The following is a 21,237-nucleotide window of genomic DNA, read 5'->3' as shown; positions in this document are numbered from 1 at the left end:
AGCCAATCCCATCCACAGTAAGAGAGGGACCCAGAGGCATTTATTTAAACACATGTGCGTGTGTGTGTGCGCGCGCGCATGCGTGTGTGTGCGTGCATGTGTGCGCATGCGCGTGCTCAGTCACTCAGTCATGTCCAACTCTTTGCAGCCCCATGGACTGTAGCCTGCCAGGCTCCTCTGTCCATGGAGATTCTCTAGGTAAGAATACTGGAGTGGGTTGCCATTTCCTTCTCCAGGGGACTTCCCAAACAAGGCACTGAACCCAGGTCTCCTGCGTCTCCTGCACTGGCAGGTGGATTCTTCACCACTGCGCCACCTGGGAAGCCTTAAACACCTTATTTATTTATTTCAGTTTATGACAAGAATCACAGCCATAAACAAAAGGATTTCTAAAAGCACATATTTACTTAGGAATTGGCTTGTCATTAGCAAGATGCTATAAAAAGAAATCTGTTGTCTCCTATATCCTTAATCCCCTCTCCTCTATTAATTTTCACAGTTTTCTTTCTAACCATAAGTTATAGATATAACAGTATTTAACAAATACACCCGAGGGAGGAGTCTGGAGTCTGTCAGACCTGGGTTCTGATTCTAAATCCTCTACTCTTTGGCTGTGTGACCTCGAATGAGTCACTTTAACCTCATGAAGTTTTTGTAGTGATACAGCAACCACGTGAGCAATTCACTGAACTATCCATGAATGCCTGCATGATGCCTGACACAGGTAAGTATTCAATAAATTGTTATTACTAGTGTTCTTATTTACTATACATATATATATTACTGAGATCACATACAAGTGTGAACAGATGCCCCCAAAGTACCTCCTTATCAATCTTACCATTGGTCCTAGGATTTCATAACAGGCCAAAGTTTATGCTAGGAGTCACACAGTCAATCTGAGAATCTGATTTTTAAATCAAAAAAGGTCCTGTAGTTGAGTTTGGAGTCATTAAGGTGGGAACTAAAGTTGGTTCTAGAGGTCATTAGAAAGAGAGGCAGGGCTGCCAGGGCCCTGGTGCACTCAGCCCTGGACATCACCTAAAAATTGCCAGATCAAATCACACCATCCATTTGTGCCCATAGAGTATCAGGACGGCTGGCCCTTCTACTGTCTAATAAAGACATTTACAGTAAAATAGGAAAAAAGCCCAGAGAACCCAAGTAAGTGTGGCTCCAGAATTAATATTTTATAGAAGATGATTAAAAACTCTTCATGGAGTTTTAACAAAATAGCCAGATGGACACTTTTAAAAAAATCAGCGGGGCAAGGAGAAAGTGGGAGAAATTGAGAGTGTAGCATTGAAGCATAAACATTACCATATGTAAAATAGCTAGTGGGAAGTTGCTATATAACTCAGGGGGCTCAGCTTGGTGCCCTGTGATGACTTAAAGGGGTAGGATGGGGTGGGGGGTGGGAGGGGATATATATATACTTATAGCTGATTCACGTTGTTATACGGAAGAAACCAACACAACACTGGAAAGTAATTATCCTCCAATTTAAAGAAAAAAGTCAATAAGCTATGACTTTGAGATGAAATCTTGAAATAATCAAAGCTAATTTCTCCATTTTTTGACATTTTCAGATAATCCCTCCACACTGGTTGATCACTCAGGTCTCAGAGGGTATTTATTTACAACGATGAAACATGCAATTGCAACAAATACACATTTCCTCTGCCAGTGTATTATATCAGGTCTTCATTTATTTACTCAGCAAATAAGATGAGCCCAATAAAGTTTCTACCAGTAGGAATTCCGTGGTGCAGTACACATTTTCTGCATTAAGATGTTATTTATGCCTTCTGTCTCAACAATGATTTCAGAGACTGGAGGAGTAAGAAGGGACAGACAGAATTCTTACCTCCACATTCAGACACATTCCAAGCTTCTGGGGTCTTCAGGGTCCCAGGACTTCCTGGTCTTGGACATGGTTCGCATGTAATTTGCCCTTCCTCATTTTGGAAGGTTCCATTTGGACATAAAATACAGCGTTCCTGTGCTCCGTCATAATATGTACCAGCCCTGCAACTGACTAGCCAAAGGGGGAAATGATCTGGTCAGTGAGAGGACAGAGCCCAAGAAGGATGATATGAGTGCGGGGGATGAAGGTCAACTGCTGGCATTGACCCCATACTTTCCTATACAATCCCCCTGAAGACAGAACATGTGCCATCTTTGGGTTCCTTGTGCACACCCATCTGCCATGATCCCTGTCACCCTCTGTTAGGGGCATTTACAGGTTCTCTTCCCCTAGACCTTGAGCTCCTTGAGGGCAGGGATCACAGTGGTCCTCAAAAGTTTTGAACACAAGCACTTGATGACATCCCCTACTTCATGGGATTGTCAGGATCATAAAGGTGAAAATCATTCACTGAGCATAGGATTGGTATTGGAATAATAGACAGGAAGGTGCTATTAATTCAGGCTGGTGGCAATTGGAAGCCTTCCTAGAAGAGGCCACATCTTCAAGAGGGCTTGAAGGATGAGTAGGAGCTCCCCAGATAGGCAAATGGGCAGGTTGTAAAGATTCATATCTGACATATGGGAGGAAAGGGGAGGAAGAAACTTTGGGGAAGAAAGATTGAAAAAGTCCTTGAGTGTCAGGCCTTTGGATTTTATCCTGAAAGAGCCATTGAAAGGCAAGGAATATGACCAGAAGCTGTGTTTTGAAATGTTCACTCTCTGTTGGCTGTGGGGACTTTATTTTCTTGGGCTCCAGAATCACCACAGATGGTGACTGCAACCATGAAATTAAAAGATACCTGCTTCTTGGAAGAAAAGCTAATGACCAACCTAGACAGCATATTAAAAAGCAGAGACATTACTTTACCAACAAAGTTCCATCTAGTCAAAGCTACAGTTTTTCCAGTAGTTATATATGGATGTGAGAGTTGGACCATAAAGAAAGCTAACTGCCGAAGAATTACTGCTTTTGAACTGTGGTGTTGGAGAAGACTCTTGAGATCCAACCAGTCCATCCTAAAGGAAATCAGTACTGAATATTCATTGGAAGGACTGATGCTGAAGCTGAAACTCCAATACTTCGGCCACCTGATGCAAAGAACTGACTTGAAGTGAAAAGTGAAAGTGAAGTCGCTCAGTCCTGTCTGACTCTTAACAACCCCATGGACTGCAGTCTACCAGGCTCCTCCATCCATGGGATTTTCCAGGCAAGAGTACTGGAGTGGGTTCCCATTGCCTTCTCCATTTAGGATATGAATATAAAGTAAATACACTGAAGTGGGGTCCCTAGTATAATACTTAAACAACATCATCAGAACCACCAAACAGGCCTTCTGATGGCTAACATTTGTTGACTACTTGTGATCTACTGGGGCCTCTCATGTAGCGCTAGTAGTAAAGAACCCAGCTGCCAATGCACAATATGTAGGATGCATAGGTTTGATCCCTGGGTCAGGAAGATCCTCTGGAGAAGGGCATGGCAACGGTGCAATAAGCTTTACACACATTATCTCACTTAGTCCTGGAAACAACCCAAAGGAGCAAGGTGCTATGATTAGGTTCATTTCACAGAGACTTAGAGACATTAGATAATTTTGCCAAGGTCCCACAACTAATCTGTGAAATACACCTACAATGAGATCAAGAGCTTTGAGTTTAAAGAGGAAAAGATCATTGAACAAAAGCGCCAACTGAACCACAATTCCAGACTTTGCAAGGATTCTCTATGGGGAATATGGGGAGTTTGACTAGAATAAACACATTTTCTTTTATATCTAAGCTGCCCAGAACTACAAAAGAAAATATCACATGATAAAATTAGTTATTATAGCCCTTGAATGTGTGTAAGGGGTAATATTGGTTTTCATCCTACCCTACAAGTGCAATTTGCATATGTACTTTTTCTCTATTACCAGTAATAAAAATCCTTTCATTATTTACTCCATAATCTAAAGAAAACAAAATGAGACTTAAAAAAAAATCATAGTAAGCTGAAATATGCCACTTTAAATATAACTTTTACAATGAAAAGATATCAATCAAGAAAGTCTACACTAAAATCTAAATCTTAATACTTTTTTATATTGTTTAGATTTTCTTTTATTAATATTCATATATGTTTTATTTAATGTTGAACTGAAACACTTCCTTTCTTGGCAAATGACATTATAGTGGATATGATGCACTAAACTGTGGCAGACCGAGCCTGTAATTCCAGACTTAGTCTCTGAATGTAGCCCTACTGGATAATAGTTTCCATAATTACTGTGTTCCAGCTCATCTCCCGTGAAAAGCAGGGCTGAATTACGTACTAGGAAGTCATGGCTTTTTATCCTGGGTCCCACCTGACTATTCCAGTGCCTACAGCAGACAGCATATGAGAGCTAACCCCTTCACGACTCTCTCAAGCCAACTGTCATGAAGACTGGAAGAAGTAAATAAAACCAAGGCTGTCTGGGGCTCCTCTAGCCCAAGCCACGTCCATTGTGGGAAGGGCTGTTTTCCTAACACCCATTCACCTAAAGGGACAGTGCCCATATGGACAACAATGATTCCAACAGCCCCACGAATCATAACTTGGAATCAGATCAGCTTGGTCTGTTCCATCACAGTTCCTCTGTCAGAAAAAGACCTTCTCTGTGAGTGGACAAAAATGACCTGGTTCCTACTGCAAAGAGTAACTGAATGGACTTCTGCTGTTCTGGATGTCCTCTCCTCCTTAAAACTACTGACCACACCCCCTCCAAAACCTTTTTTTCCAAGGTTACATTTTGGGAAGCCTCACAATAACCCACATCTGTTACAATTTCTCAAGTGAGCAAAGAACTGAGAAATGCCCCTCAGGCCTCCACCACCACCCCACACCCCACCCCACCCCACCACCCGCCTCCCCGCCCGAAAAGAAAGCACTGGTTTTTTCTCAGTGTGAAAGGCCTGCTCCACATTAACAAACTCGTCACTCACAGTTTCTATTTTCCTTCCAGAGAGAAATACGTACAGACCTACAGAAATAATCCATGCCAACAACCTTCCAGATTAATTTGTTTCTTTCTCAAGGTAAAAATGAGCCAAACACTGAAAAGCAATTCTGAAATGTCATGAAGAGATGCCTGAAAACAGCTCTTTGCAAATGTGCTGAAGATCTGGCCTCAAGAGACCTCCATCCCAGTTCCAGTTGCATCTCTTTTCTCCTTGAGCAGCCAGCTTGTTTTGCTGCCCCAGACAAAAGGAGTCACTTGCGCCCCAGAACACTTCACGATCACAGCAAAGCTTTTGTGTGTCTTCAGTGACCATTAAAATCCCGTTCTCAAATCCCACACAGCTGTTTTCTCCTCCTCTTCAAAAAAAAAAGAAAAAAAGAAAGCTTTTCTGATGCAAAAAGGAGAGACCAGTGGGGACCAGGATTAATGGTGACAAAGAGACCTTAAGGCTGGCCCTCTTTTCAACACCATGGCCTTTGAGTATTTCAGGCTATGGACAAACACTATGGTCTCTCTGCAGTTAAGATGGTGAACCTAATAAAAGAGGTCACTCCCCAGCATTTGACTGTTTTCTTAAGGATCACGCCTTACCTTCTGGAGAGCCTCAGGCAGCCCACACGAATTCCCAGGGTCTCTTGGAGCTGCTGCTTTGTCCCCGCTCAGAGGCAACAGCACCCGAGGCAGTGCTGTGGCCTAGGGATCCCAATTTGAACACCTTTTAAATGAGTGTTTCAGGGTGACAGGAGATAGCACCCACTTGGGCTGAGAGGTTGACTTGTCGCATCTGTCCAGGTTTTGGTGTGTTCTCAGGTCTCCTATTTGAAAACTTTCTCATAGTTGAGGCGGAGAGAGGAGCCCAACTTGATGCCTTCCTTGTTGACGTCCCAGGGTATGCTACGTTTTCTTCATGCCTGGCTAACGGGACTGATTTCACTGCATTTAAAATGTCTCTTTCACCCTCAATGTAAATATTTCCCCAAAGATTTACCCCGGCCCCCTTTTTCCTTAGTGTTGGTGACTGTCCTCAAGATGTCACCTGTTGTTCCTGTGAAGACTCATCTACTCATTTATTCAATTAAGTACTTAGCACCAGTACTGTTTTAAGAGCTGGAGACACAGCAGAGAAGACAGACACGGCCCTGCCCTAAAGGGGCTCTTGCTCTAGTGGAGAATGGGCAACAAATGAGCAAACAAATAAATATATAGTAGAATGCTAACAAGAGGTAAGTGCAATGAAGAAAATTCAAACAGGGAAGAGAGTAAGGCAAAGAGTAGTAGTCTGCATGAATGCTATTTTAGAATAGCCCAGAAAGGCCTCTGTGAGCAGAGATCAGAGTGAAATGAGGGAAACAGTCTTGCAATGGTCTTGCCTGATAGCAAAAAAGCCAGTGCAGCAGGAACACAGTGAAAGGGGCTGGGTGATAGGAGAGGAACTCTAAAAGCAAGCAAGGGGCAGATTACATAGATTCTTGAAGGTCTTGGTAAGGAAATGAGCCCTTACTCAAAGTGTGCTGAAGGTTTTGAATGGGGCAGGGACATGATCTGCCTTATGTTTCTAAAGGATCTTCTGGCTGCTGTGCGGAGAACAGATGGAAGGCAAGCAAGGGTAATGTGAGCAATTCAGAGCCCATTACAATAGACTGGGCAGTAGACGGTGGTGGTTTGGAACAGAGTAGTGAAAACAGAGGAAGAGAAAGCTAGTTAAGACTCAGGTAAAAAGGCAGATCTGACAGGATTTTGCTAATGGAATCAACAAGGAGCATGACAGAACAAGAGAGGTCAGGAAAATTGAGGCTTTCAACTAGAGCAACTGAGCAAACAGGGAAGCCAGTTACAGAGATGAGGGTGAAGGGGGTTTTGGAGTAGAGTGAGGGAGGAGAAGAAAAGGTTTTGTTTAGACGTGTTGAGTTTAAGAAACTTTGGGGCCATGCAAGTGTTGGTATTGAGAAGGCATTCGTTATGCTGGTCGTCTCCAAGCTAGAATACTACACCTCAGCAGTTTACAAAGCATTTTCACATCTATGCATATTAAATTTTATCTAAAAGATAAGACATAAAGGAAGGTTCATTGGTTTAGTATCTAAACAAGACTTACCATAGTAATCATTTTGAAATATATAGAAATATCGAATCACTATGTCATGTACCAGGAACTAACATAGCGCAATCGGTCAGTTATAGTTCAAAAACAAACAAACTCACAGAAAAAGATATCAGGGTAGGAGAAGGGGAAATTGGATAAAGGTGGTCAATAAGTACAAACTTCCAGTTACAAGATAAATAAGTACTAGGAATATAATGTACATGATAAATATAATTGACACTGCTGTATGTTATACACGATAGTTGTTAAGAGAGTAAACCCTAAGAGTTCTCATCACAAGGAGAAAATTTTTTTTTCATATTTCTTCAGTGCTGTAACTATTTGATATGAAGGATGTTCACTAAACTTACTGTGGTAATCATCTCATGATGCATGTAAGTCAAATCATTATGCTGTATACTTTAAACTTATAGTATGTCTACTATATCTCAATAAAACTGAAAAAAAAGTTTTTTTTTTAAGTTCTTCTGTTTAAAAAAGAAGAGAGATTGGCCCCTCAGTCAGTCCACTTCTCCACAAGTCAGACACACATGTGAAGACACAAAGTCCCCAAGAAAGAGACCTGCGAGTGGGGAGGTACTAACTGACTCACTTCTTTTCTGTGTCTCGAGAAGAATTTCAATCATGCCTCGCTGAACAGGTTTCCTGATTATATTATCTGGTCTCAAACAAACAAACCATCACTAAGTAGAAAGCAGCTTCCAGCAATTCTTGTAGAAATCCTGGACCCATGATGCAGGACCAGTAATGCAAGCACAGGTGAACCCCAGGGAAGTGCAGAACTGACACAGCTTGTTCTCCTGGTACCAGCTCTTGTCAAACCATATCCCAAGATAGAAACAGTGACGATTTAATCATATCTGACAAGAAGTGAGCCAAAACACTAGCAATGAACAAAAAGACTATTTGAAAAAAATGATTTACAGCCACTGCTGCTGCTGCTAAGTCACTTCAGTCGTGTCCGACTCTGTGTGACCCCATAGACGGCAGCCCATCAGGCTCCCCCGTCCCTGGGATTCTCCAGGCAAGAACACTGGAGTGGGTTGCCGGAGTTGTCAGCATGGTGCCTTCAGAGGCTAGCCAGCTATTTAAAATTTTATTTAATCTGTATCTCTTCTTTTTTAAAAAAATGATGTATACAATATATTAGGCAATAGTATAAGTATATAATTTAAAACTAAGTAAACATTCATAAATTCAAAAGTATTTCACTCTGCGTGTGTGTGTGCGTGTGTGATAAAACATTCGGCACCTCTAGGACAGGTAAGTTCAGCAGTTAGAGTTGTAGAGGGCAGTTTGGGAGTCACCAGCATATGGTGGTATTTAAAGCTATCGCAGCGCTGAATGAGGTCATTGAAGAGAGTAAAAAAATTAAATAATAATAAGGGATGGGCATGGAGGACTGAGCCCTGGGATCCCTGATGTCTAGAGATAAAAAAACTTAGGGGACCCCCAGCACGGGAAATGAAATGGGAGCAGCCGGTGAAGCAGGAAGAGAAGGAGAGGTGAGTGGTGTGTGAACCCATAAGAAGAGTTTCCGGGAGGAGGGAGGGGCCAGCAGTCTGAGTGACAGCTGGCAACCTGGATTTGATAACATGGAAGTTGTTAGAAACCTTGGGAAAAGCAGTTCCCCTGGAGACGTTAGGAATGAAAACCAGGTTGGTTAGGGTGGAGGAGAAAATGGTTGATGAGGAAGCAAAGACAGGGAATTTAGACTAGTCTTTCAAGGAGTTTTGCTTGACAAGGGGGTCAAAGAAAGGAGGCAGGATCTGGAGAGAAGCAAAAGAAGTCAAAGGAGGATTTGTGTGGGTTTTAAGACAGGAGTAGGTTTGTGTGCTGCTGGAAATGATCCAGTAAAGAAGGAGAATTCTGAGAGGCAGGGTCAGTGGGGACAAGAGCAGGAGCATTGTTCTTGAGATGGTGAGAGGGAATGGGCCCTGAAGGCCCAGGGGAAGAGTGGGCCTTAGGAAGGAGCGCGGGCTGCTCATCCCTTTTAACAGGAGGCAAGTCAGAGCAAGTGTGGACAGACGCAGGGTAGGGGGTTAGTCTACGCGTGGAAAGGTGACGTCATTTTCCTAGACTCCCACCTGCCTGTGGACATTTCTGCCTGGGAGTCTTGTTGCAACTCAAATTCTACCTTCCCATGGGGAATGCTTCTCTTCCCTTCCCCTGTCCAAGCCTTCCTACCCCTCTGGCTTTACCCTCTTTATAAACAGCATCTCTATACTCCCAGTCACCAAGGCTCCAAATCACATTACCCCGGACTTCTCTTCTCCCTGCTGCATCATCCTATACCTGGGTCCCTTTTGTCTGTCCCCAATTTTTTATCCCTATGGCACTAGCGTCCTTTGCTCCTCACCATCTCGCATCTAGATTACTGCAATAATTCCAGCGCATTCCCTTGCCGGCCGTTCCTCCTGGCCCCAGCCCTGTTATTACCAACAGATTCACCTTCCTAAAGAACTTCTCTGACTGCTTCACTCCCTGCCTCAAAAACCTCCTCGACTTGCCAACCTGCACTTTTCAGTGTCTTCAACTCAAACTCAGCCTTCAGTCTCCTTTTCTGTATATGAGTTTTCATTCTTTCTCATGCCCTCTCAAGAGCCCATTTTTTTTTCTGCTTTTCCTATAAATCTTTTGATTATTTCTTCACCAGTGATCACATTCATCTTACCATTCAACCAACCCACAGGCTTTTTGTTGGTGCCTCCTGCATATGAAACAGGGCTGGGTAAGATGTGGGACGTATGGGAAGAAAATGCAGGATCAGAGGCCAAGTCAGAAACCTCTGAGCTTACCCCAACCCTTTCCTCGTCTCAGTCCCCAATCCAATTTATCACCAAATGCTGTTCACGTCTCCTCCTAAATATTTCTCTAATCCACTGCTGCTTTTCTATTCCATCTAGTGCCTTCAAGTTCTCCATATCTTTTATGCAAAGCATTCAGGAGCTCCCAAATAGGTTTTTCTGCCTCCAGTCCTGACCCTCAATTCAGTTGGAGAGCTCTTTCTAGAATATAAACATGGCCTTATGCTCGCTGATTAAAGCCTCTAATGATACCTGTCACCTACAGATAAACATATTCAAGGTCTCACATGACTTGGCCATGTTTTCCCCACTAGCCTTGCTGCCCACCACATCTCACCTTCCATGCCAGGGTTAGTAATACTGAAATGCCAAAGATCCGCTGTGCACATCTTGCTGGTCCTCACTCCCCAAGGCTGTTCCTCTACCCATTTATGCATCATCTGTGCTCCCTTTAAAGCTCACCGAGGCTTTCCCTCTTTGGAGAAGGCTTCTCTGACTCTTCCCTGGGAGGGTTATGACTTGAGGTATGCTATCTTACTTATTCAGTCCTCCTCAGCACCCACCACAAAGCTGGCCCACAGAGGACTCTCCATATGAGTTGGGTATGAGTGGGATAATCACAGGGCATAGGCAGTACCCAGGAGAGGTGAGAGTATTCAGATTGAGAGTTAGGAACATGGGCTCTTGAGTCAGACCTGAATTTGAATCCTGGCTCTGCCACTTGCTTGCTGCACAACATTGAGAAAACGGCTTACCTTCTCATGCCTTTGTTTCCTTATCTACGAAAATGGTATGATGCAGAATAGACTTGTGACAAGGACTAAATTAGAAGAGTCATGTAAGGTGCTTAGGGCTTCCCATGTGGCACTAGTGGTAAAGAATCCACCTGCCAATGTAGGAGACATGAGAGACTCGGGTTCAATCCCTGGGTCAGGAAGATCCCCTGGAGGAGGGCATGGCAACCCACTACAGTATTCTTGCCTGGAGAATCCCATGGACAGAGAAGCCTAATAGGTTATAGTCCACAGGGTCGCAAAAAGTCAGACATGATTAAAGTGACTAAACACGCACACAGGTAAGGTGCTTAACAAAGAGCTGAACGCATTAAGTGTTCAATAGATGTCAACATTTTACTAAATTATGTTTTTAAACTTTTTAAATTAAATGAATTTCCTAGCAAGTCTAGGTGATAAATATTAGTTTAATATTGGTCTATATTGCTAATATACCACTTACATTTTCCTTGATTTAAAACAGAAATTTTCCACCTGCTCAATTCCAAATAATTTCTTAGTTTTGAAAAAATTAAGAAGAAAATACCCGGCTTCTCCCTGCCTCAGGCCCTTTGCATGTGCTGCTGTCTCCTCTGTTCAAGCACCCCCTGCTTCCATTGGGTTTGCATGCTCAGTTCCTCCTTCTCACTTAGGTCTCAGCTCAAATGCAACCCGCTCTGACAGCCTTCCTTGAATACCCTGTAAAGAGTAGAAATCTCTCCTCCCCTCTGACACTTTCTGTTCTATTATGTTCAATAACACTTATAATTTCTGAAACTATCTTTTCCTTTACTTTTTGATTATCCATCTCTCTCCATTAGAATGCGACCTTCATAAAAGCATGGTTTTCATCATTATATTCTTCCTGCTTCATCCCAAGTTCTTATTGTGGCACAGAGTGGGGTCTCAATAAATTCTATTTGAATTAATTTTTCCCAACTGCTGCAGAAGAAAGCTGCTGTTGCTAAGTCACTTCAGTCGTGTCTGACTCTGTGTGACCCCATAGACGGAAGCCCACCAGGCTCCCCTGTCCCTGGGATTCTCTAGGCAAGAACACTGGAGTGGGTTGCCATTTCCTTCTCCAATGTGTGAAACTGGAAAGTGAAAAGTGAAAGTGAAGTCACTCAGTCGTGTCCGACCCTTAGCGACCCCACGGACTGCAGCCTACCAGGCTCCTCCATCCATGGGATTTTCTAGGCAAGAGTACTGGAGTGGCTTGCCATTGCCTTCTCCAAGAAGAAAGCTACTACTATTAAAATTTGAATTAAACTTTTCTAGTTTCTCAAGAACCCAGGCACTGGAATACTTCCCAGTTTGCCAGTTCTCTGGGTTGTCTTTTTAAAATTTCAGCAAGTTTCAAAATAATCAAATACAAAAATTTACACTTTAGCAAATATATTCCTTAAATAATGTATCCTTTATGAAAGGATAAATAGCTATGAAAGAAAAAGAGAAATCCAAGTCATTATTAATTTTTCTTTACATACAAAGGACTTTATGAATTACTACGAGCTTGAGGAATTTGTTCCTTGGAGAATATAATTGCTTTTTTTTTGCCATCTTGCTAAAATTGATCACAGATGGTACAAAGATCACTTGCAGAGCGGGCTGTCCTCAAAGTCCTCAAATGCCAAAATAATGAGACTTTACTATATAAAATTATTATAAGAAAGAAAATGTTTGGTCAGAAGTGACTAGGTTCTTTGATAAAACTTGGGACCTTAAATTTTATTTTTTAAAAATTATGTTGGAAAAACAAAAACTTCAATGGAAAAATAGCTAAAGAAAATGGATATTCTCAGAAGAGAAAATCAAAATGGCCACAGATATATGACAGCATGTTCAGTTTTACTAATAATCAAAGAAAAACAAGTTCAAATGATCATCATTTTTATCAGATTCGCAAAAATTAAAAAGATCAATAAAATATAACCCATGTTACCAATGATGTGGGGCAATAAGCACTCAATCACAATGTTGGAGGGAGTATATATTAGTATGTTTTTGGGGCTTGAGTTAGCAGTATCTATTCAGTTTTAAACATGTATGTCCTTCAACCTGCAATTAAACATCTACAAGTCTATCTTCCAGAAATATTGGCCTGTGCACAAAAAGAATATTTATTGCAGCATTGTTGGTAATAGAAAAATTAGGAATAGCTTGATTAAATGTCACCCTCAGCAGTATGGCTAATAAATACTGGTGTCTTAAAACAAACATAGACCAGGAAGCTTTAAAAGAAGTATGGTAGCTCCTCTGTTAGCATGGAAAGGTGGCCATGATCTACTCTGTAGTTAAAAACAATATGTAGTACATTAAAATTGCATTGATATATTTTTTACTGTTTTATCACACACAAACCTTCAGCCTATTTTTAATACAACAGCCAAAGTTATCTTTTCAAACATAAGTCAGAACTTTGTTATCGCTTTGCTAAAATCCCTTCTCAGGCTTTTCTCTCACTCAGATTCAGAGTCCTCACCACAATTTCCACTCCCTACATGATCTGGCCCTCTGCTTCTGCTCTGACTTTCTTCCTCCACCCTCCTTTTCTCAGCTCTCATCACCCTGGCCTTCTCCTCAGTACCTCGGGGTTTTAGTACTTGCTGTTTCCTTTACCTGGGACTCTTTCCCTAGATGTCCTCACTGCTAGTTCCTCCCATCCTTCACATCTCTTCCCAAATTTCCCTTTTCAATGATCACAGCCCCTGAGCATAGTCTACACTTTGGCAGAGTACCTTCCTCCTCACCCCTCTCCTTTCCCTGGCATTTTTATTTATTTTTATTTTATGGCTGTGCTGCGTGGCATGACCAGGGATCAAACCTGCGCCCCCTGCATTGCAAGCATGGAGTCTTAACCAGTGGATCACCAGGGAAGTCCCACCTTGGCATTTTCTATTCCACTTCCTTGCTTACCTGTTCTTCACTCCCTCACTGCCATTTGCTACAGGATATACTTTCCTCTTTATTGGTTTGTGTTCTGTCTCCCTCTTCTAGAACTCTAAACTCGGCGAGGGCTGAGATTTGTACTCTTTTGTCTCATTACTGGATTCCAGCACCTAGAATAGTGCCTGGCACATATTTGGTGCCCAATAAATATTCATTGAATGAATAAATAAAATTTCATTTTTATATCTGCATAAGAACAGATGCAGAAAAATCCACAGCAAACTATTGACAGTGATTATTTCTGGGGAGTGGGGTTAGAAGCTGATTGGAAAATTTCCATCCTGTATACATTTCTATATCATTTGAAACATGTACCACCTATAGGTAATTAAAAACTAAGTAAAAAATATTTTAAAGGAAAAACATAATGGTCCCATCTCTCCTTCTAGGTGACTCAAAACACTCTTTGGGCTCCTTTCTAGAAACATAAATGGACAGTAGCTCACCAGGCTCCTCTGTCCATGGAATTCTCTAGGCAAGAATACTGCAGTGGGTAGCCATTCCCTTCTCTAGGGGATCTTCCTGACCCAGGGATTAAACCCAGGTCTCCTGCACTGCAGGCAGATTCTTTACCATCTGAGCTACCAAAGAAGTCCCAGAAAAATGTAATAATTCCCCAAAAGAATTATCCTCAGTTTGTCTTCACTGCATGTGCTATCAGAGTTCAGAATATACCAGTAAGCCTGGTCTTTATGAGGTTCTAACACCATTAATGCAGGACTTCTCTGGTGGCTAAGATGGTAAAGAATCTGCCTGCAATGCAGATGTGGGTCTGTGGGTTTGATCCCTGGATCGGGAAGATCCCCTGGAGAAGGGAATGGTTACCCTCTCCAGTATTCTTGCCTGGAGAATCCCATGGACAGAGGAGCCTGGTGGGTTACAGTCCATGGGGTTGGAAACAGTCGGACACAATTACATTAATCAACCAGGAATATAAGACAGACACACACACACACCATGGTTTGCCGTTGCCAGGAGTCTGCTGGGTAAAAAGCCTTTCCAACTAACTCAACTGACCCTTCTTTATAACCACTTCCTCCCTCCAGCAGGAGGAAAGCTTCACTGGTAGTTCCTTGTGCTGTGTTCCTTGACATCGTAAAATCGTCAACGCTGCTGTCAGACAGGGTGAACCCGAAATGGTCCCTTGCGGGCTACAAAATTCATCCAGTGCTAGAGGGAGCTCTTGAGACAAGACACATGGCCTCTCTGAGAAGTAAATCCAACCTAACTCGGCATGACAAGCATCTCAGGAACACATTCACACACACAACAGCCACACTAACTTTGTACTGTGTGTCTTCCACAAGTGGTCACAGTCATGAGGCCTCTGTTAAGTAACTCCTGATCCTCACTGTGACGTCTTTATTCCCCAGAAGCATACCCACAGTAGTAGTAATAATATTCTCACTGGGAGTTGTTCCACAAGGCCCTTGACATTAGCTTTTCCTGAACTCTTAACTGGCCATAAAGGCTCCCTGGCGAGCATGCAGGGCCTCTACCTCCAGGACAGCACCTGGGGGACGAGGGGGTGCAGTACAGCTCTGAGAAGCCAGAAGCAGGACAGACCTGCCTGTCCCTCACAGTTTCTGCAGCTCACCCTGGAAACTAGGGCAGCAACAGCCAATTCTCATCACTGTTTTGGTATGAAAACTGGAACTCTTCGAATTTTAAATGAGAACAAATCAACCAGCTGGGTTGTTTTTATCTTTTTTTTTTTTTTTTCAAGAGAGTCAGCTGGAATGAGAGTTATGATTATTTGAGAACAGCCCCTGGTAGACAGTTACCACTTGATTTTACACATGATTTCCAGTATGTTTTGGCAAAGCAACAGAATAGGGCTGTGGAGCTATTGCTGACAACTTTTCTGAACAAGTGCCTCTGGGCTTAGCTTTGCTTCTTTTGAAACACTGATTTATTACTCCTTAGCTCAAGCTTCATTTCTCAGGCCTTGTTCCTCTAATGACACTTTAGAAAGGACATCACTTTACTCTGGAGGGCTCTGCTTATTGAAATTCACCTTTCTTTGGGACCAGACCACAGGGTTTGGAGTAGGTGCATCCATGTGATCTTAAGCAATAATACTGACCCCTCCAAACTCCAGTTTGCTCTTCCGTAAAATGCAGATAATAATACTGCCTGGTCAGATGACTATAAGGATTGAATGAGGTAATGTAGATAAAATGCTTAGCGTTATGCCTGTCACAGGGGAAGCCTCAAATCATCACCATTATTACTATAAAGTGAGACCCTACTTTTCCCCCATCTAAGACTTCTTCAGTAGAGTCTGCTATAATTTCCCAGAACAATCTCTCACAACAAACACATCTCAAGACTGACCACCTTGGAACCTCCTGCCCAGATTCCTCTTGACTGGAACTTCATCAGAAGCTTGGGCCATAGCTCAGGGATCTCATAAGGCAGCTGAGGATCCCTAGCCTCTCCTCTCCACAAAATTATGGACAAGAGTTTGTTAACTGCCACCATGGGTCAAACCATAAGGAGATGATAGGGGAATGTTGAGAGTGGAGTGTTGAGAAGGCTCAGCGATGCCTTATATTTTCAGTCCTGCCCCAGCTGGGGGACCACAGCATTTTGAAGACCACAGTCCATCAGATCCCGAAAGGACAACCCTCTCTCTTTTCATCAGCCCTGCCTCTTCCATCCCATCCCTCAACTCAACCGACATTTACTAAGTGCCAGGCACTACTCCTCATGCTCAGGGGCTCCTGATCCAGTAGGCAAGGGCAATACCAAGTATAGATTTCAAATGAGGGTGGGGATCCCAGGTGTTCTCTTCAAGGATCCTGGGGAGAAAGGATGGGCCAGACTTGCTTATGGCTACCCTTAGTGTTTTCGGAGCTCAAGAGAGTTCTGTTAGTAAAAATGTCCCGGCTAGCACGCCACTCACCACACTGGTTTCCTCCATGGTCCTGGCCCATTGCACAGGACTCTATCTGGCGTTCAGATGTTCGGGGAGACTTTTTAGCCACTTCGAGGTTCATGCCTGAGAGCTGGAGGTGCAGCTGCTCCCTGTGGGCAGCCTTCCGGAGCGTGCGGATGGCCTTCCGGAGCCGCTTCTCTGTTCGCTTTACGATGCAACTGAGATCACAAGACGCTGCAGAAACCAGAGAGAGTGCAGTGGAGGGGAGTTCAGGCTGTTGTACGTGTCTGCTGGACTATGTCTAGACCGACTGCAGGGCCTACCAACACTCACAGCCCCCTGCAGACTGTGTGGGGAGAGACGCGGAGCTGGGCACCTAACAGGCTGGGCAGCATTTGATTCAAGCAGAAATTTGTTGGCCAAAATGGTAGCTTTGAGTTTTGATGAGGCAGATAAAATCATCAGGTTCCAAACCAATTCAGTGTAGTTTAGGGATAAAATCATCAGGTTCCAAACCAATTCAGTGTAGTTTGGAGGTAAACAAACAAAAAAACAGGAGATACTTAAGTGAATGTACGATTTCCCCCCACAAGAATGATGAAGAGTGAAAAGCAAAGCAACAGGAGAAAGCTGTAAGAAGCCTGGCACCAGAAACTATTTTCAAACCAACCTGTCACCTCCTTTTGGTTAGTTTCAAGCTCAAACTCAACAGTGATAAACATTTCCTTAGGGGCGCTCGGTCGGCCAGGGCCTCCTGGGACTTGCTTGCCAGAGCTGCATGTAAGGTTTGCGTAGTGGAAGCTCTCTTTTACTGAGCTGTGCTTCTCTGTATGGAGAAACAAAATTATCGGACGCCAAATCCTGGCAAAGTACTCGGCTGAACATTCGCTCAAACTCTGTAAACATTTCATTAGAACAGCTCTCAGGGGACCAGATGATTAACTCCAGATGCCAAGACACTGCAAGCCCTCGGCCTGGAGCACGATGACATTATAATCTTGAAGAGCCAGTATTGCCTCCTATGTAACTTTACCATTTAGTTCTCGAAACTGATTTTCATGAACAGATGCTGGATGTTTCTGAATGACCAGCCACACATGTGGAAGACGGGAACCAAAGGTTGTCTTGCCTTCCTGACTGGTGGTTTGCTAAGGTGCATTCATGTTCTCAGGGTTCATGTCTTTAAAGTTGAACTATGATGCCTCAAGCAGGGGCTGAGTCTTCACGTAAGGAACGAGCATGGGAGTAGAAAGGAAATTAACTCCTACTTTCAGGCAAACTGACCTTGGAGTAATTCCAACTCAAAGGAAAAGCTAGAAAGCACATCAACAGTGACGACTCATTTTGAAATAACCAGGAGCAATAAATGGCACAAAGAATCAACAGATCCAAATAGTCAAGAAGGCACACAGGATGGGAGTGAAGGTGTTATGTAAGGTGGGGCTTTGGACATTCTCGTTTCTGACCCTCACGCCTCATTCCATGACTTCCAGTGAATCTTTTGACTAATGATTGTTAACCAGAACCAAAGAGCAGATCCACACACTATCCACACGAGAACTAATCTCAACTGAACTGATGAATTATCTGTATCATGTTCTTCTCTTAACATTATAAGGATGTTCAAATCAGCAGGTCATCAGGGTCAAAGGAAGGAGAAGGCAAATTAATTTTTCCCCAAAGATCCATCTTTCCTCTCAAAAGGCTCACTTCAAATCTCAAACTGAACAGATGTTCATTTTGAACCTCTTTCACTTCCTATTTTCCCATATATATTTTTGAAGTTTTTTATTTTGAAGTAAGCTAAGATGTATAGGAAGGTTTCTGAGAGGGTACTCAGGGTTCTCACATACTCTTCATCCAGTGTTCTTCAATGTTAACATCTTATATTTACATGTATCTTTTTCAAAACTAAGAAATTAACATTAGTAAAATACCATTAAATGAACTAAAGACCAAATCAATCTTTAAATAATGTTTTCACCCTTTGATTAAAAGTATAAATGCTCACTATTGGGGAATTTGGAAAATTCAGCAAAAAAATTAAAATCACGCATCATCCTTCCACCTAGATTTAACCCACTAATAAGGACATGGTGAGTTTTCTTTGTTTTTCTCTACTTATTTTTTTGGCACAGTTTAGGTTGTACTAGATAAACAAAATGTGACTCTTTTTTTCATCTTTATTACAACATTTTCTAATGTCATTAAACATTCTTTGAAAACCCATAATTAATAGCTGTATAATATTCCATCAAGAAAACCCATAATTAATAGCTGTGTAATATTCAATCAAATGTTGCTGTTTAGTTGATAAGTTGTGTCCAACTCTTTGCTACCTCATGGGCTGTAGTGCCCAGCCTCCTCTGTCTGTGGGATTTCCCAGGCAAGGATATTGGAGTGGGTTGCCATTTCCTTCTCCAATTCCATCAGATGGAGGTGCCCAAATTAATCTTGGTTAGTTACTTAAAATAGGCAGCCAGATATGACTACAGTGACTATGCTTTTATTTGTTTGTATGATTTATTTGAGGATAGACTAGGGAAAGAACCCTCCCTAATACATGAATTCTGATTTTTCTTTTATTCTCTAAAATTATTCTATGAACTAATACTGGAAATGTGAGCTAGGGGAGAAAGAGGAATGTTGGATTCTGCTCTTTTCATAAAGTCAGGTCTACTTGGAAAGTATTTGTTCTGCTGAAGCCAAAGGCATCACTGCCTCCAAAGACAAGATCCAGCAGAAAAGCTGGATATGATATTTTTGTTCACCAAAGATGATTCTTTCTGAGCCAAACCTTTTTTCATTTCTTTGGATTATATTTTAAGCAAACTCTAACATCTAGAAATTTTATCCCAATATGATCTCAAGTTACTAATGCATCTTAAGCCCATACTGATTGCTATTAGCTCACAGATTTCCCCAGAGGTTCACCCTCTGTACCCTGCAAAGGAAGTCCTAATGTGTAACCCCAGGGGTGCATAGAGCTGCCAGGCAGGGATCTTCTTCCTCTTGAGAAGAGAGTCCATGGAGAGTCTGAACCATAGGATCCCATCTGAAGGGCTCTGCTGACTACAGATCCCTTCCCCGGCATGCAGACACACTCCCTGCACCAGCCATCTGATTCCATACCTGGGAAGACTGGTCGCAGACCCTCAGGAAACAGCTCAGCCTTTTTCAAACTACATTTGCCTTCATTTAGCTTAAAGGTTACACTTGTCCTGACGGTGGCGACATCTTCAGAAAGAAACAAGTGAGAGAGGTTACCTTTGGAGGCAAAGGAATGACAACCCCAGTGGGTAACGGCAAGTTGTCCATTGCTGGAAGCATACCCTGAGCTCCTCTCTTACACTGAGACCAAAGAAGACTGGGATCCGGGGGCACCCATGACCCTGGGACACACAGCACCAGGAGCCTCCTAAGAGTTACACTTGTCTCTTCATCTAAGATGAATCCAGCGCTCAAACATAACAAAGGAAGGGCCAAAAACAGCCTCAGCAGTAAGATGAAAAATGAGGTGATTTCTGTGCCTTTCCAAGAAGGAAGGCCAGAATCCCCCAGTTCACATTTGGACAAGACAATGGAGGAAAATGGACAGGCAGGTTCTCCTCAGGAAGCCTGTCCTGGGAGGACAGGGCTGAGGGAGCCACCATTCCAGACAAGGACAGCATCACTAAACACGGCCAGGACTCTCAGGGTCTGTGAGGGAGCGAGGGTCCTACTTTGAGGGCCTCACACAGAACACTCTGCTCTCCCTCCACAGTCAGTCTTAACCTTGTGTTAGACTCTGGAGCCAATGACCACGATTCACAGTCCAGCCCTTCGATTTGTGATGAGAACTTAAGCAGGTTTCTCAGTCTCCCTAAGCCTCAGTGTCCTCATCCATAAAACAGACAGTTCCTACACTACTAAAGTTGTTATGAGAATTAAATGAGGTAATGCAAAACAAAACAAAAAAAAATGTTTAGGCTACTGTCTGGTACATAGTAAGAACTGAATAACCATTAACGATTTACCCAACCCTTCAATTCAGTTCAGTTCAGTCGCTCAGTCATGTCCGACTCTTTGCGACCCCATGAATCACAGCATGCCAGGCCTCCCTGTCCATCACCAACTCCCGGAGGTCACTCAAACTCATGTCCACAGAGTCGGTGATGCCATCCAACCATCTCATTCTCTGTCATCCCCGTCTCCTCCGGCCCCCAATCCCTCCCAGCATCAGAGTCTTTTCCAGGGAGTCAACTCTTCAAATGAGGTGGCCAAAGTATTGGAGTTTCAGCTTTAGCATCAGTCCTTCCAATGAACACCCAGGATTGATCTCCTTTAGAATGGACTGGTTGGATCTCCTTGCAGTCCAAGGGACTCTCAAGAGTCTTCTCCAACACCACAGTTCAAAAGCATCAATTCTTCGGCAATCAGCTTTCTTCACAGTCCAACTCTCACATCCATACATGACCAAGGGAAAAACCATAGCCTTGACTAGACGGACCTTGGTTGGCAAAGTAATGTCTCTGCTTTTTAATATGCTATCTAGGTTAGTCATAACTTTCCTTCCAAGGAGTAAGCGTCTTTTAATTTCATGGCTGCAATCGGCATCTGCAGTGATTTTGGAGCTCAAAAATATAAAGTCTGACACTGTTTCCACTGTTTCCCCATCTATTTCCCATGAAGTGATGGGACCAGATGCCATGATCTTTGTTTTCTGAATGTTGAGCTTCAAGCCAACCTTTTCACTCTCCTCTTTCACTTTCATCAAGAGGCTTTTGAGTTCCTC

At 42.9% G+C, this 21,237-nt stretch overlaps 1 protein-coding gene across 6 annotated transcripts in view; it reads right to left on the bottom strand.

The window, feature by feature from the left end:
• The window catches only part of SCUBE2 (signal peptide, CUB domain and EGF like domain containing 2), a 68,780-nt gene that overhangs the window by 11,587 nt on the left and 35,956 nt on the right, over positions 1–21,237 (bottom strand). For 2 of the 6 annotated variants that reach the window (XM_055423405.2, XM_088843089.1), the window contains 4 exons: positions 19,596–19,700; positions 17,134–17,289; positions 16,491–16,697; positions 1,868–2,038 (listed from right to left, as the gene is read on the bottom strand). In XM_055423405.2, coding sequence (XP_055279380.1) covers positions 1,868–2,038; positions 16,491–16,697; positions 17,134–17,289; positions 19,596–19,700 — 639 coding nt within the window. The remainder of the gene's footprint in view (positions 1–1,867; positions 2,039–16,490; positions 16,698–17,133; positions 17,290–19,595; positions 19,701–21,237) is intronic. The other 4 variants (XM_055423408.2, XM_055423409.2, XM_055423407.2 and 1 more) reach the window with 3 other exon arrangements.

Source organism: Moschus berezovskii, chromosome 14 (genome assembly GCF_049115385.1).
Source record: "Moschus berezovskii isolate FMDL1 chromosome 14, NW_MosBer_1.0, whole genome shotgun sequence".
Classification (NCBI taxonomy): Eukaryota; Metazoa; Chordata; class Mammalia; order Artiodactyla; family Moschidae; genus Moschus; species Moschus berezovskii.
The sequence above is the reverse complement of the archived record's forward strand: the minus strand, read 5'-3'. Positions and strand labels throughout refer to the sequence as shown.